Source organism: Chaetodon auriga, chromosome 9, assembly GCF_051107435.1.
Source record: "Chaetodon auriga isolate fChaAug3 chromosome 9, fChaAug3.hap1, whole genome shotgun sequence".
Classification (NCBI taxonomy): Eukaryota; Metazoa; Chordata; class Actinopteri; order Chaetodontiformes; family Chaetodontidae; genus Chaetodon; species Chaetodon auriga.
Genome location: NC_135082.1, coordinates 559,783 through 575,420, shown reverse-complemented (window position 1 = coordinate 575,420; position 15,638 = coordinate 559,783). Strand labels below are relative to the sequence as shown.

At 41.2% G+C, this 15,638-nt stretch overlaps 1 protein-coding gene across 5 annotated transcripts in view; it reads left to right on the top strand.

The window, feature by feature from the left end:
- Positions 1–15,638, top strand: part of rnf103 (ring finger protein 103) — a 109,857-nt gene that overhangs the window by 82,103 nt on the left and 12,116 nt on the right. For 2 of the 5 annotated variants that reach the window (XM_076738787.1, XM_076738786.1), the window contains one exon: positions 731–2,221. The exons of 2 other annotated variants lie outside the window; for them this stretch is intronic. In XM_076738787.1, the coding sequence (XP_076594902.1) occupies positions 731–1,729 (999 nt within the window). In that variant the 3' untranslated portion in view covers positions 1,730–2,221. Of the gene's footprint in view, positions 1–730; positions 2,222–15,638 lie in introns of those variants that run through there. One more of the 5 variants, XR_013077559.1, reaches the window with a different exon arrangement.

Here is a 15,638-nt window from a genome sequence, read left to right as displayed (position 1 = left end):
ACAAATAACAGCAGCTAAATGACTGGGAAACAGCAACAGAGACATGCTTTTTGTTAAATTAGTTGATAGGGTCTAGTATTTAATCAGGAAATTGAATTGGCCTGTCCAGTGTTTGCTGTGACAGGTTAACAATTCAGGTTACCTGCAACCATGTCAGATAGATTTTTCATATAGCAACAAATGGTTATCAAAGCAAATTGCATAATTGAGTCAATGTATTCAACGCTATTAACATGTGATGTTGAATAGAAAAGGGCCATATAAGCATGGGCATTTTAATATTTTTGAGAGGTTTCACTGGCTCAGTGTTTATAACATTAAAGCTGTCTGTATAGATTTCAGATCAGACAGAAAAATCCTGTGACAAGTAGAAATGTACATTGGCAGGTGTGAGACACTTAATATAGCTAACATTAAATGGTAGAAGAAATATTCGGATTCTTTACGAAAGTACTAATACCATACTGTTAAAATATTAAACTAGAAGTAAATGTCCTGCAATCAAAAAATAAATGCTGCCATGTCAACATGGAGCAGAATCTGTAAGGAATATTTCCAGAAACTTGTTAAATCCAAGTCAAGAAGGCAGGCTGTTCTGAGGGAAAGGGGAATTGCATAAGAAAGGTGTACTTAAGAAAGTGGCCTGAATCTAACTTTACTCTTACAATTTTAACTGAGTGGAGACTTGATAATATTTGATCACTAATCATTGATTGATCACTTCCCCCAGGCTATCCTCCAGCTGCCCTATCTGGACACTCTGTATGGCTACAGTCTGAAGCTGCTTCGTTATGCTGACACCACCACGCTGGCTAGCCTGGTTAGAGCAGACTGGACCTTTTACTCATCTCACCCAGCTGTCTTCCTCTCCACCTACCTGGCCCACGGTCTACTGGTTGACTACTTTGAGAAGAAACGCAGATGTGGCATCAGAAGCCAAGAAGACAGCACCACCAACCTGGAGTGGCTGGCAAGTCTGTGGGACTGGTACACTTCCTATCTGCTCCACCCAATCACATCACTGCAACAGGTCCCATATGACCATTCAGACTGGGAAGATGATCCCAACTTCTTATTTGAACGTTTGGCTTTCCCTGATCTCTGGCTTCACCCATTAGTAAACATGGACTACATTAAAGTCCTGCCGACCTGGAGGTTCAGAGCTGTTGGTCAGTGCAGGAGGGAGGGGTCTGGTGGAGAGCTGGATGAAGAGCCAGATGGTACACATTCAGACACAAAGAGAAGGGAGCAGAAAGAATCCCCCTCTGCAGATCCCAGCGGACCTCGACAGAGCTGCAAAAGGCCCAAGAGATTATTGTGCAACCACAACAGCAACACACAACTCCCTGTGAACAACAACATGGACCCTGCTGCTTCTGTATCATCCCTCTGCTGTTGTCATAAGAACAGAAGCTCACCATCATTTGACAGAACACTGGAGGACACTTGCCTCAAACCTGAAGGCGTCACAAACCATCAGCATTTTGACTGGTCGGTGTGGCCCTACGACATGCTGCATTGTTCAGAGTGTGTGGTGTGTTTGGAGAACTTTGTGAGTGAGGAGCTGCTGATGGGTCTGCCATGTGGCCATGCCTTTCACCAGCAGTGCATTGTAGTGTGGTTGGCAGCAGGCAGACACTGCTGCCCAGTGTGTCGCTGGCCCAGCTACAAGAAGAAACAGCAGAGAGCTGCAAAGAGGAGCTCTACTGAAAACACACTGCAGGACTGATAAGTACATCTAAACTCACTGTTCTTTGGCAGCAAGCTCTCTGGGCATTAAGATTGTGTTTGTTATCATGACAGCTTACTTGGGTGAAGTTCAGGGATGATGTTGTCATGAGCCATCAATCAACTTGTTTCCATTCCTGTTGAAGGCAATATGACAGATGAAACTATGAAAGTCCAGTCACCTTGGTTTCTGTGCAGAGAGGATACTGGTTGACTTCTGCTGTTTCTAACACTGAGGGGAAAGAAGAGGACATTCACCACAGAAACAATTGAGTGAGATTTCTTTCACATGGTGTTGTGATCACAAGGAGAACAGGAAGCTGCTGTGCTGCTGGTCTCACCCAGTCAGTGGCTCCCTCAAATCTCTGAAAATGTTGCAGCAAATTTCAAAACATGTATTATTTGGATAAATTGACCACACATTGGGTATCTAAATGGTTAATTTATTACCTGAAAAAATATTAAAAATTAATAAAGTGACATATTGACAGTTTTTAGCCTGGCTCAAAATCTCTGAAGTGCAGTCTGAAGAAGTGCGATACTTTGTGGGGCAGTTGAGTTTGTCCAGTAAGCTCATGTCACATACTCTGAAATTCTTGCTTCTCTAGTATACATCTGGGTATATCTTGCATACACAAAATCCACATACTATGCAGGTGGAACGCATGACATACTCATTTTGTCATCATGTACTTAGTATGAATAGTACACAATTCTGAACACAGCCCATGTATGTGTTTGTATGTAATTTGAATTTTGTTAAGAATTCAGGAAACTGGATAGTCGTTTCTATTGAACCCTCATTCTTGTTAATACAGTAAAGATGTGTTAGTCAGCACAGTACAATTCATATTAATGAAGAGAGGGTAAAATAGTTTGTTCTTATTGTTCTGAAGGCATTCACATGACCCCATCAACAACTCCTCTGAATGTTTATTTTTCTTCAACTTAATTATATGTAGAGAATACACATACAGCTGCTGTAAACCTTATTTTACATGAGGATACAGAGTAAAGCTTCTTGGTCATGCTATGGATTGAGTGTCCTTAGCCATGTGAGCTCTTCAGCAACTTGTTTTCTGTATCATTGTAATTGTAGCTCCCCATTAACATCAAATCTGATGCACCTTTGTACTTTCTTTGTTAAGGTGACGTCTACATCTACAAAATCATGCCAGCAAATCTTTGTGCTGTCACAAAAATAGTGTGCCATATGTTTGAAGATTTAAAAGAAAGGCTTTACATTGAAATGTCTTTGACACAAATCATGTATTTTTAAAGTTGTACTAAAACATAATACACTCTAGAGATTACTGACCTACACCACAAGCCTGAGGCCACACCCGCATTCCTCTCTATATCACTTTTATCATAGCCAGTTTTACCAAGTATGTACAGCAACTGAAATACACACTGCACCAATCAATACAGTTAACAGTAGGTCAAATGACTGTGTAATGTCAAAGGTGTCAGTCATGGTTACAAATTCATGGAGAACTATCACCAAATCTTCAGCTTCCCTCAGCACCACAGAGCATTTTAGTCTCTTTTCCATTGTACTTTTAATTTAAACTCTGTTCTCATTAACCTAGTTTCCAGCAGCAGGCAGTAGTTGTCATAAACTCCAATAAATCTGTAGAATACCTTCCCAGCAGCCATGGCATATAGAGACAGAAACTAGCCGATGAACACAGCATTTGGGAGTCATGTACTAGTATATCTAGTATACTATACTATATCACGTAATTGGTGACGATAAAAAAAAAGAGCTACAAAAAGAGTGAACACTGAACTTATTTTCATCAGATGAACAGAAAAAAAAACACTCCAATGATCATGAAGTTATAAGTTGAAATTGGCAAAAAGATTATATAGCTTTGAACGCTGTGGTGCAGCTGTTCTGTTTTTGACCAGTGCAAATTAATTTGTATAGGTACGTATTTCTTTTAAATGTCTGATTTGGTTGTCTCTATGAGGTAACAGTACATGGACACAGTCACAATCTACTGAGTCTTGACATCCTTAGATGATGGAAATAGATGAAGACATTTGCGTTGGTTCTTGAAGCAAACACCAGAGAAATTGGAGTGCTTTTGCTCACACCCAGATATACTAGACTTCTTTGGTGGGACGGTCACTTATCACCGAGCTGGAGGTGGTGCGGTCTTACATACCACCTCCAAGTAATGTAAAAAAAAAAAAGGCTGGACTATTACCAAGATGCTCTGGCAGGTCAGTGTTTTCTGTGGGAGAGAGTAACTCCCTTTGGCATGGACTTTGTAACTTTTCAGATCTTTCACGTGCACAAAAAACCTATATGACACAAGACAAAGGAATGGCAAAACACATGGCCTTCTTAACCCCTTTCATTACCCAAAAAGCTCAAGTTTCGGGCAGCTTGTTGCAGTAAATACAGTCTTTGTCATCTGTCAGTTGTCATCATGTGTCATCCCACACTGATGTTCAGCAGTATAGAATAGAGAGAAACCCTTTTGACTCAGTCATTTAAATAAGTAAACTAAAAAAAAGTAAAGCTCTTTTAAATGACTCGGTGAATTTCTTGAAATACCGAAGGACCTGTAACAAATACCTTTAATTTTAGTTCTGACTGACTGACATCAGGTTAAGTAGCTCTCACTTTTGTCTTCTGCTGAAATTTAAACCTAACTAGCTTGTCTCAGTTTATCAAAAATAATGAAGGGATTTTGACATTTGGAATTTGAGGTTTTGTTGTACATTTAAGACATTCAGCAACTGTACAAAATAAATCACTTGCTGATATTAGAATATGACCTTTGAAACTCACACATGCCTTGCTAATGATCTTATTATGTCTGAAATCCTACCGGTGCAGCCACTTTCAGGATGTTTCTTCACCTTGCATTGTTCAAAAGAATAATCCTCATTTAAAATGTCAAAAACTAACTGTTATTTATCAACTTTTATGGGTGCTTAACTGTAATCATTCAGCTCCTTCCTGTCCTCTTTCTGTGTGTGAAGGACAAGAAAAGGAAAATTATATTCAGAGTAGTAACACTTATCCAAAATAAAAAAAAAAGTGTCTCAGAACTACTTTGTGTTGGGGGTTGTTTTGTCATAATTATGGGTGGTAAGGATCTGTTAAGTGTAAAGAGAAGGTCAAGTATACATCAGGGTTAAAGTTCAAATACACAAAGAAGCAGGGCTATAGCTGCCATTGAGGAGGTCATTTCATCCGTATTTTTGTACATATTGTATATTGACTATTTTGGAGGTTTTAGCAATGTAAGTCAGTTTCTACAAAAAAGGTAACACACGGTCAATATTTCATATACAATAGAGTTTTAAGAAGAATTAGATGAGCTGTGGATCTTTCCAGCTCCTCCAGAATTACAATTGGCCTCTTGGTTGACTCTCTGATTAACGCTCTCCTTGCCGAGTCTATTAGTTTGGGGGGGGTGGTGTTCTCTTGGAAGATTTGCTGTTGTGCTATATTCTTTCCATTTTCTTATAATGAATTTAATGGTGCTCCATGAGATATTGAGGGCTTGGGATGTTTTTCATAACCTAACCTTACTTTGTACTTTGCACAACTTCATCTGATCTGTTTAGTGAGCTTCTTCATGATACTGTTTGTTTAGTAAGGTTTTCTTACAAACTCTGAGGCCTTCACGGAACAAGTGTGTTTATACTGACATTAAATTGCACACAGGTGGACTCTATTTAATTAATTAATGATGCGCCTTCTGAAGGCAGTTGGTTTCACCTGTTTTTTATTAGAGGTGTCACACCAAAGGAGGTAAATACATATACTCTCAACTCAATTTCAATTGTTCTTAAATATTTTTGAAAACCTTATACATTACACTTTCATATATAGTATGGTTAGATTAATGTTAAAGAGAAGGATTTGGTATGGTTGCACAACTTCATACAGATTTTAAATTGCATTACAGTTATATTAATGGTTGCGAAGAAAAGGAGGATGAGTATATAGTAGTGCCATCCACTGATACTGGTATACAATGTCTCCTAGTGGGAGTATCTTGTAGTGCTGTGTATGCTCCTACAGAGTGAAGTAGCAGTCAGGTATACAAATTACCAGCATTTAAGTTCGCAGAAGATGTTCCATTAACCACAACTTAGAAAGGCTTCTGGCAGAAAAGTTTTTCCTAAATCTAACCAAATAGTTTGTAATAGTTTGTTGTAAACCTTATTAACTGTGACTGTTTCACAATGTTTAACCTCGTGTTAGAAAGGCTTTGCCTGTCATACACATAGGACACCTTTTATGTCTGCATGAGATGCATACATTACTCCTTTGATTCTCGCAATATTTATCAGATAGTGGTAAGCCGACAAAGTGACCAATTTGAAATTGACCAATTAAGCGATTAAAATTTAGATCTGAATCCAAAATAACACCATTCTTTCTTTCTGTGTTCCAAAGACACTTATCTTGGTCTTATCCCTGTTTAGTTGGATAATTTTTTCAATTTCATCCGTCATTGATTTGTTAAATGCAGTTACCGTAATGACACTAATGAAAGTGAAATGTAGCTTTACATATCATCAGCATAATTTTCGTAGGCTATTGTTTTGTATGCTTTGGCCAGAAGGAAAACATATGGAGGTTAAACAAGAGAGATGGACCCAAGATGGACGCTTGCAGAACACCGCAGGTCATGGCTGACTGCTCGGACACACAGGTACCAATAGAGACAAAATACATTTTGAACCTCTTAAGGACAGTCCCAGAGAGTCCCTCCCAGTTTTCTAATCTTTGCAATATAACTGTATGATCCACAGTGTCAAAGGCAGCACAAAGACCCAAAAATACTAAAATGGAAACTTTGCCTGAGTCGTTGAAAGTCGCCTGAGAAATGTCATTTACCACCTTTATGAGTGCAGTCTCTGTACTATAATGGGACTGAAATCCAGATAAAAATTATCAAAACAATTGTTCAGCCTTAATAGATTGGTGAAAAACTTTTGTAATGGCTTCACTTAAAAATGGTAGATTTGATATACGTTAATTGTTACTTAGTACAGTAGCATCAAGACTGTTCTTCCTTGGAAGAGGCTCAAAGCCTTTGGAAAAATGTCAGATTGGAGAAAGCTGTTAAGAATGACTATTAGTTCTTTCATCAGGCTAAAAACTGTTTTAGAGAAGTAGGGGATAAAACGTCAAGGCAACAGGTGGATGAATTGAGATTGGAGTTAATTTCTTTTAGTGTGTTGTTGTTAATGGGATTAAATTGTGTTATGCCCACCAAGTTACTTCTGGAAGACTGCAATGATTATGCTTTTTTATTTGAAGTTGTAGAATTGATAGTGTATCTGATGTCTTGAAGCTTACCATTTCAGTGATAATGAGCCTAAAACGCCTATCAAAGACATTTATATTCATGAAATCTAAAGTTTTGCCATATAAGTATGCCTTAAATATGCAATATACTTAAATATAGTTGCTTGTCTGCTGTTGGCCTTTATTGTGCCTCTTGCTGTGATTGTATGCAGATCATGCAGGTTGTTATCAGAAAGGAATTCAGAGACTTGATTAAAGGCCATGCTCTCAAGAGTCTTGGAAAGGAAAGTGAGAAGTGAAATTGGCCTGTAATTTTCAATTTGAGCTGGGTCGAGTGCAGGTTTCTTTAGCAGTGGAGTTACTCGGGCTTGTTTAAAAGCAGTGGGGAACACACCCTTTGTAAGTGAGGAGTTGATTATGGGGGTGACAGCAGGGATAAGTGTGGTCAAGATGGCCCGCAGGAGGTAGGAGGGTATAGGGTCCAGTGCAGTGGTGGCTGGTCAATTTTTGTCTTGGGGGGGCGCACTTAATTTACCAAACCAAAAAGCGGAGTCGGCAATGCCGGACCACAAGAATTAATGTATATTATGTATACAACCATTTGATGTGCTATTACTATGTATCACTACTAGGGTACACGTAAGCACTACTGCTGAGTCAAATATAGTTAAATGCACGTGAATGTTACCAGTTAGTGAATTTGAATTTATCTCCCCAGTGTTTGATATGTTTTGCTCCAGATAAGATATAATTGGTACACACAAACCCTTAAAATCTCCTTTTCCATCATTAAACAAACCAAGAATGTATAAATATATTTTTTACTTCAAAAGTTAAAAGAGAAACAATTCATTTTCACAGCTTCCAAGAGTACCAAGTGTTTCTTCTGTCCAGCGAATTGTTTGGAACAACATATTTATATTTACATACTGAAATAAAAAAAGAAAAAAAAACAGCAAGTACATACACCTGAAACCAACAAACACTGGACATTTTGTTTAAAAAAACAATCAAACCATCAGGCTTAAAGCCCAAAGTGCTTCTGTTAGCTAACATTTATATTAACAACCTTAAATGACAATGAAAACACAGCAAATCCTCATATTTAAGACTATCAAAGCAACAAAAAATTGTCACTTTGTCTAAACTTAGCCAATACGTCTTCTCATACCAGCTCCATGAAAAAGAGCGGGTATATCTCTTCCCTCTGTCTTCGGACTGCTGTCTAATTAAGACGTCCGGCCGGTCAGGTCCGAGCGCCATCACTCTCAGTTTCTCCTGTAGTCTTCTCCTCTTGAACGGTGTTGTTTTCAGTGACTTCACTGAATTTTCTCTCTTCATTTTCTCCTTTTCAGCTTTTTCAGCATGATCTTGTTTGCTAATTACTCCGACACTCTGCACTCAACGTCACTCGCTTGGCGGTTTTAATTACAGGCTTGCGGGTGAACAAACCGCTCACTCTCTGCTGCCATCCCATGGCCGATGGTGTGTATAGCGATCAGAGGGAGACAGCGGGGTGCGGTCAGGCTGCGCCCCGCTGTCTCCTATCTCTTGTATTGAAGAGGAACGAACTGCGCATGTCAAAGTTACAACGAGAGTCAATGGGGAAAGATGTGTGTGCCCGTGGCCGGATATATGTCAGCTATTAGTAACTGTAGACAACGTAGGACATTTCTAATCTGACTATTTAGTGCAGATTTTACATTTTAGTAACTCACTTCAGACTATATTATTCATTTTGCCTTTTTAAAACATAGAATATACATGTAAAAGTCATTTTAAAAAACGTTTTTAAAGGAAAGGCTGTGTGATTCTACATGATGTGAGACAGAGGGGGTGGCTCCCTAGCGCCCTCTATCAGCCAGCCGCCCCTGGTCCAATGGACAGGTAGTGGTGTGAGAGTCGGGCAGAAAGTTGGAGGCTTGGCCCTGGTAGCTGGTGGTATCCTACTGAGTTGGTCAGGCTCAGAGAAGTGATTGCTGATGGTTGAAACCTTATCTGTAATAAAAGCAAGCAAAGTGATCGGCTGTGAGCAAAGTTGAGGGTGGACGTGGCAGGGGGGTTGAGTAGTGAGTTAAAAGCAGAAAATAGTTTCCGAGAGTCATTGGCGCTACTGATTTTCTCCTGATAATAAATGGACTTGGCACTTTTCAGATGGGAGGAGAATGCAGACAGAAGAGTCTGATAGTCCCTGAGGTCAGAGGGATCTCTGGTTTTGCTCCATTTTCTCTCAGGGGGGGTTTTACGAGCAAGTTTGGATGAGAGTGGGCATATATTTCATTAGAGAGGTGGCTAGCAAAGAGCAGATTGTGTCTGTTGCCTCAATCACAGGGAGTGAGGAAAAAACACTGTGAGGAGGTATGGTTGAGCCAGTGTGAGGGACTGGAGGTTTTGTCTGACGGAGACCCCTTGCAGTGGAGCGTGAGGATGCTTTGGTAAGGATACAGAGAATTGAGTAAAAAAGTGGTCTGATACATGTAAGGGGGTGACCGTTAGTTTCACCATGCAGCAGTTTCGAATTGCAATTAAGTCGAGAGTATTGTCCGCTTTGTGTGTGGGAGCATTGGAGACCTGTTTGAGGTCGAACAAGGACAGCAGTGAAAGGAAGTCGACCGCATGGGGTTTGTTAAGATGGATATTCATGTCAACCATGACAATCAGTGGGATGCCATCTTCAGGAATGACTGAGAGTAGCATTTCCAGTTCAGCTATAAAGTTCCCCACTAGCCCAGGTAGACGAGATATGACCAGTGTCTACCAGAACCAGTACAGCTTAATGGGAGCAGTAACCTTGATTGCATGATATTCAAAGGAGGAGCTATTGCTAAGAGGAGTAAGCTTGGTGAATTTCCAGTTTTTGAAAATGAGTGTGCCACCTCCACATCCATCAGGACGAGGTGTGTGGGAGAAAGTAGAGTCAGCTGAAAGCGCAGCTGGTGTGGCTGTGTGTTCTGGACGGATCCAGGTTTCGGTTAGGGCTAGTACCTGAATTTGACATAGCTTTACATGTGCTTGGATAAATGCTGTTTTGTTTATAGCAGACTGACAATTCCATAGGCCAAAGGAAAAAGCAGAGGGAGTAGCTGAGGTTTTTCTGAGTGAGCAGTGGTTCTCAGGATTGCGTCGCCTTTTACGGCCGCCAACAACAACAACAAAGCCTGCTAACAGACTAGATCCCAATATAAGACAGAAATAACGGCAGAAAACAATTACTGATAAATTGCCAACTCCTATCTTCCACAGCCTAGCTTATTCTGCTTGGTGGTATGCTCAGTCTCTTTTTTATGAGTTTAGTGAAAATTCCACCCCTTAAGGATTTCGCCAGCAAGCGACAGATAGAGGGCTTGGCCTGTGTCAGCCGACCCTATTACTGAAACTCAAGAGTGAGAGCGAGTGCCCCATGACAAAAACAACATCAGCAAAGTCTGCTAACAGCCTAGATCCTAATAGAAGCCGAAAATAACAACAGAAAATACTTACTCATCAATTGCAAACTTCTGTCTTCCACAACCTAGCTTATTCTGCTAAGTGGTATGTTCAGTCGCTCTTGAGTTTAGTGAAAATCTAGCCCCTTCCCTGCCCCCTTATTAACACTGTAAGGTGTAAATATAGCTCTTCTGAATTACTGAAAATTACATAGAAAATGAAGTTGCAAAAATAAAGAGATCATGTTTGGTTGAAACATTTATTTTAAAATGAGCACCACATGGCCTAAACATTTTAAAACACTTTTTAAAACATACAACAATATGGAACAACGTATGCTCTCTCACTCTCATTAGAGTATTGCTTATCAGAAGGTCTAAAATAAGTAAGCTGGTCAACGGAAATCACAGCATGTTCATTATTTTGCCCCTCTATAGAGTATCCATGAAAGTGTTCATCAAAGTAAAGTGTGTTAACAGTACAAACTTTGAAGAAAGCTTGCTATCTTCTCCCGCTTATCTGGGGCTGGGTTGCGGGGGCAGCAGTCTGAGCAGGGATGCCCAAACTTCCCTCTCCCCGGACACTTCCTCTAGCTCTTCCGGGGGGATCCCGAGGCGTTCCCAGGCCAGCTGAGCGACATAGTCACTCCAGCGTGTCCTGGAACACCTACCTAGGTAGGCGTCCAGGGGGCATCCGATAGAGATGCCCGAGCCACCTCAGCTGACTCCTCTCGATGTGGAGGAGCAGCGACTCTACTCTGAGCTCCTCCCGGGTGACAGAGCTCCTCACCCTATCTCTAAGGGAGAACCCTGCCACTCTGTGGAGGAAACCCATTACAGCCACTTGTATCTGGGACCTCGTTCTTTCGGTCATGGCCCAAAGATCATGACCATAGGTGAGGGTAGGAACATAGATTGACCGGTAAATCGAGAGCTTTGCCTTCGCCACCAGGTGGTGATCAGTTGACAGCTCAGCCCCTCTCTTCACCTGAGTGTCCAAGACATACCGCTGAAGGTCAGATGATACGACTACAAAGTCGATCACTGACCTCCGGCCTAGGGTGTCCTGGTGCCACATTCACTGATGGACATCCTTATGCTTGAACATGGTGTTCGTTATGGACAAACTGTGACTCGCACAGAAATCCAATGACAGAACACTACTCGGGTTCAGATCCAGGAGCCCGTTCCTCCCAATCACACCCCTCCAGGTATCACTGTTGCTACCCATGTGAGCATTGAAGTCCCCCAGCAGAACAATGGAGTCCCCGGTTCGAGCACTTTCTAGTACCCCTCCCAGGGACTCCAAGAAGGTCGGGTACTCTACACTGCTGTTCGGCCCATAGGCTGAAACAACAGTGAGAGACCTATCCCCGACCCGAAGGCGAGTTCTCAGCGGGGAGAACTCCAACACATGGCAGCTGCGCTGGGGGGCTATAAGCAAGCCCACACCAGCTCGCCGCCTCTCACCGCGGGCAACTCCAGAATAGAAGAGAATCCAGCCTCTCTCAAGGAGTTGGGTTCCAGAGCCCAGACTGTGCATGGAGGTGAGCACGACTATCTCTAACCGGTACTGCTCAACCTCCCGCACTAGCTCTGGCTCTTTCCCCCCCAGCGAGGTGACATTCCATGTCCCCATAGCCAGAATCATCGTCCAGGGTTTGGGTCGTCGGGGCCCCCGCCCACGACTGCCACCTATAGCACAAAGCACCGGCCCCTTCTGATCCTTCCTGCGGGTGGTGGGCCTATGGGAAGGCGGGCCCAAATCGCTCCTTCGGGCTGCGTCCGGCCGGGTCCCGTGGGCAAAGACCCGGCCACCAGGTGCTCGCCTGCAAGCCCCAACCCCAGACCTGGCTCCAGGGTGGGGCCCAGGTGACGTCAATCTGGGCGATGTACGTTTCCTTGCTGTCTTTTTCTTCACAGGGGCTTTTCTACCGCTCTTAGTCTGACCCGTCACCTAGAACCTGTTTGCCATGGGAGACCCTACCAGGGGCATTAAGCCCCAGATAACATAGCCTCTAGGATCATTTGGGTACTCAAACTCCTCCACCCCAGTAAGGTGTCAGTTCAAGGAGGCAAGAAAGCTTGCTGTTCATTATAATGATATTGCAGATTTTCTTTAACAGGTAAGTCATGAGATGCTCCATTGCATATAAATAGACCAACCTGGTAGTGCCATAATTTCTGACCCAAAAGCCAGTTGACACTGGTGTTGATTTACAAGAGATTTTGTAAGGTTTTTGAAATTTTTTACAGACTTTTTAAAAAATTTGTGTTCTGCTTCGAATCACATACACGACATATTGATAAGAGGGCGAACCTTTCTAATACATCTCGGGTAATTAATCATTAAGTGGTGTTTGGGAATCAATTTCTTATCAGGGAACAAAGTTTTGAACTTGTTGTGGTGGTCAGAGATCAAATGTTTTAGGTAACATATCATGCTATCAGTAAGGATAGGGGAGAACAATATATTAACTATCTGTAACACAAGGAGCACAAAGTTCCAGTGATTATTGTCACTTTCAACATAATAACAACAATATCAACAATATCACCAAAGAGAAGTGGGGTCTTACGGAGAACACACAATGACTGAATGGCATTTAAATTTAAGTGTTCGGTCTTGTCATCCATTTTTAACCCACTAGGTTTGTTTTTACGTTCCATGAAACCCTATTTTTTTTTACGTTCCATGTAACCATAATTAAAATTCCTTAATAATTAAAACTCTTTATCCTGTCTGACATGTTCATAGAGATGTAGCCATTTTTAACAAGGTACTGAAATCACAGCTTAAGCTCATACTGTACGACACCCTCTAACAAATCATGCATTATATCAACTGCACAATTGTAAGAAAATATTCTAATGAATTGAGCACACAATATTTTTTAACACCATAAACAGGAGGTAGAGCAGGATCTTCACTTAGTCCATTACAATGTTCAATATGAAGCTCTCAGGAGCACAGAATAAGTGCAGGATTTTTCTCAGTAAATACAGACTTTCTTCCTTATTTGTCTGTTACAATCCTGCAGACCTGTCTGTTCCTAGTGTTTCCCTTTTCCCTTCTCCCAGTGTTATATGTTGTCTGTCTGTTTTCCCCTGTCTTTCTAGCTGGGTGTGTCTCTACACCTGACCAGCTCCGCCTCCTCAGGTGCACACCTGATGCGCATGACCATGATTAAGGCACAGGATAAAAGGGAGAGCTCTCTCCTACCTGTTGCCAGATTGTCCTGAATCCCTGGCGTTGTCTTTGTTTGTTCTGTGCGAGTACTTGGTTTTGTTATCTCCTCTCTTTGTGAGTTGTGCTAATGTTAGTTTGTTGTTGGACTGCCACTTACAGTGTGCCCAGTGTTGCAGTTGCCTCGTCAGCGCGTACCTTGCGAAGATACCCAACTCGTTGGAGCTCCCTTTGTTTATTTCCACTCACTTTCGAGTACGCTTTATTTTGTTCTTTTGTCCACTCTTTATGAGTGTGTTTTTTGTTGCACAGTTCTTGTTTAAAGTAAATTATTTTTGTTTGATAAATCCCCTCTCTAGTCTGCATCTTTGGGTCCTAAGAACTTATTCAGACGTTCTGCCTAACATGACAGAACCTACAACAGTGTGTTGCACTGAAAGATTCAACAAAACCTAACAAACCATTTAAAGCAACATTATCTCCTGTGACTTGAATTACAGAGCCAAACAATGGTTCTTTAATAAACAGAAGTTGGATTCCTTTTCTAAAATTTTCAAATCATCAATTAGAGGTTTTAGTATTTCATCAAAACCATACGTCTTCAAATCTTGTGTGTAGAAAAGAGCTGCAAGATGTACATTTATTAGCACAGAGTTCAACTTTGGTGGGAGGCTTACGGGTTAGCTGTTTCAAAATCATCATAATAGAGCAAAATCTGTAAAGCATGCCTCTGTTGTGAGAACCCATCATTAATGTCTTTGTATGTCCCCTTTTTACTGTGTTTCTCTTTCAAGAAGCACTCTCCTTTCTCACTGTTTTTGAAAATGGAATTTAGCGTACCTAAAATGGGTACATGCATGAACTCAACTAAGCTGCTTAGTACCACAGTCCTGTAAAGGAGCTGTAATAAAACCTATACTTAAAAAGCCTACTCTTGATCAAGGGGTTTTAGCCAACTATAGGCCAATATCCAACCTTACCTTTCTCTCAAAAAATCTTGAGAAAGCAGTTGCTAATCAGCTGTGTGATTTTCTACACAACAATAGTTTATTTGAGGATTTCCAGTCAGGATTTAAAGTGCATCAAAGCACAGAGACAGCACTGGTTAAAGTTACAAATGACCTTCTAATTGCATCTGATAAAAGACTTGTCTCTGCACTAGTTTTATTCGATCTTATTGCTGCATTTAACACCATTGACCATGGTATCCTATTGCAGAGACTGGAACACTTCATTGGCATTAAGGGAGCTGTGCTAAGCTGGTTTAAATCCTACTTTTCATATCGCTCTCAGTTTGTACACGTTAATGACGACTCCTCTGTGCTCACTTAAGTCAGCTACGGAGTTCCGCAGGGTTCTGTGCTTGGACCAATTCTATTCACCTTATATATGCTTCCTTTAGGGAACATTATCAGGAAGCACTCAATAAATTTTCATTGCTATGCAGATGATACCCAGCTATGTTTATCAATGAAGCTAGAAGAAACCAATCAGTTAACTAAACTACAAGCGTGTCTTCAGGATATAAAGACCTGGATGACCTGCAATTTTCTGATGCTAAACAAAACTGAGGTTATAGTACTAGGCCCTAAACATCTTAGAAACTTACACTGTAAGGAATTGCTGTAATATCTACAGTAAAATTTTACAATATCTTCTTGTTTTGTCATTTTACAAGTTTTAACTGTATACTGCAATGCATCATGGGTCGAAACTAATTACAGCAACCTGCTGCATAACTCCTGGGTTACATATTGTAAAAAATACAGTAAATTGTGTTCTGGCATGTAGATTATGTGTATTACAGGTAAAAACTGTTTATTTGAAAAAAAGGCGGTGCGAGAAACAGGAGGGAGGAGAGGAGCAAAGGCGGGGCCTGTTTACCAGTCACCTGTCACCAGAGCAAGGCTAAGGAGTCAGTGGTTGGTGAGTAATATTTCTTTCAGTGATTGTAATTACCCATAACTTCAGCTAAAACATATTTCGCATTTAGCACGAGGACAGTCTGCAT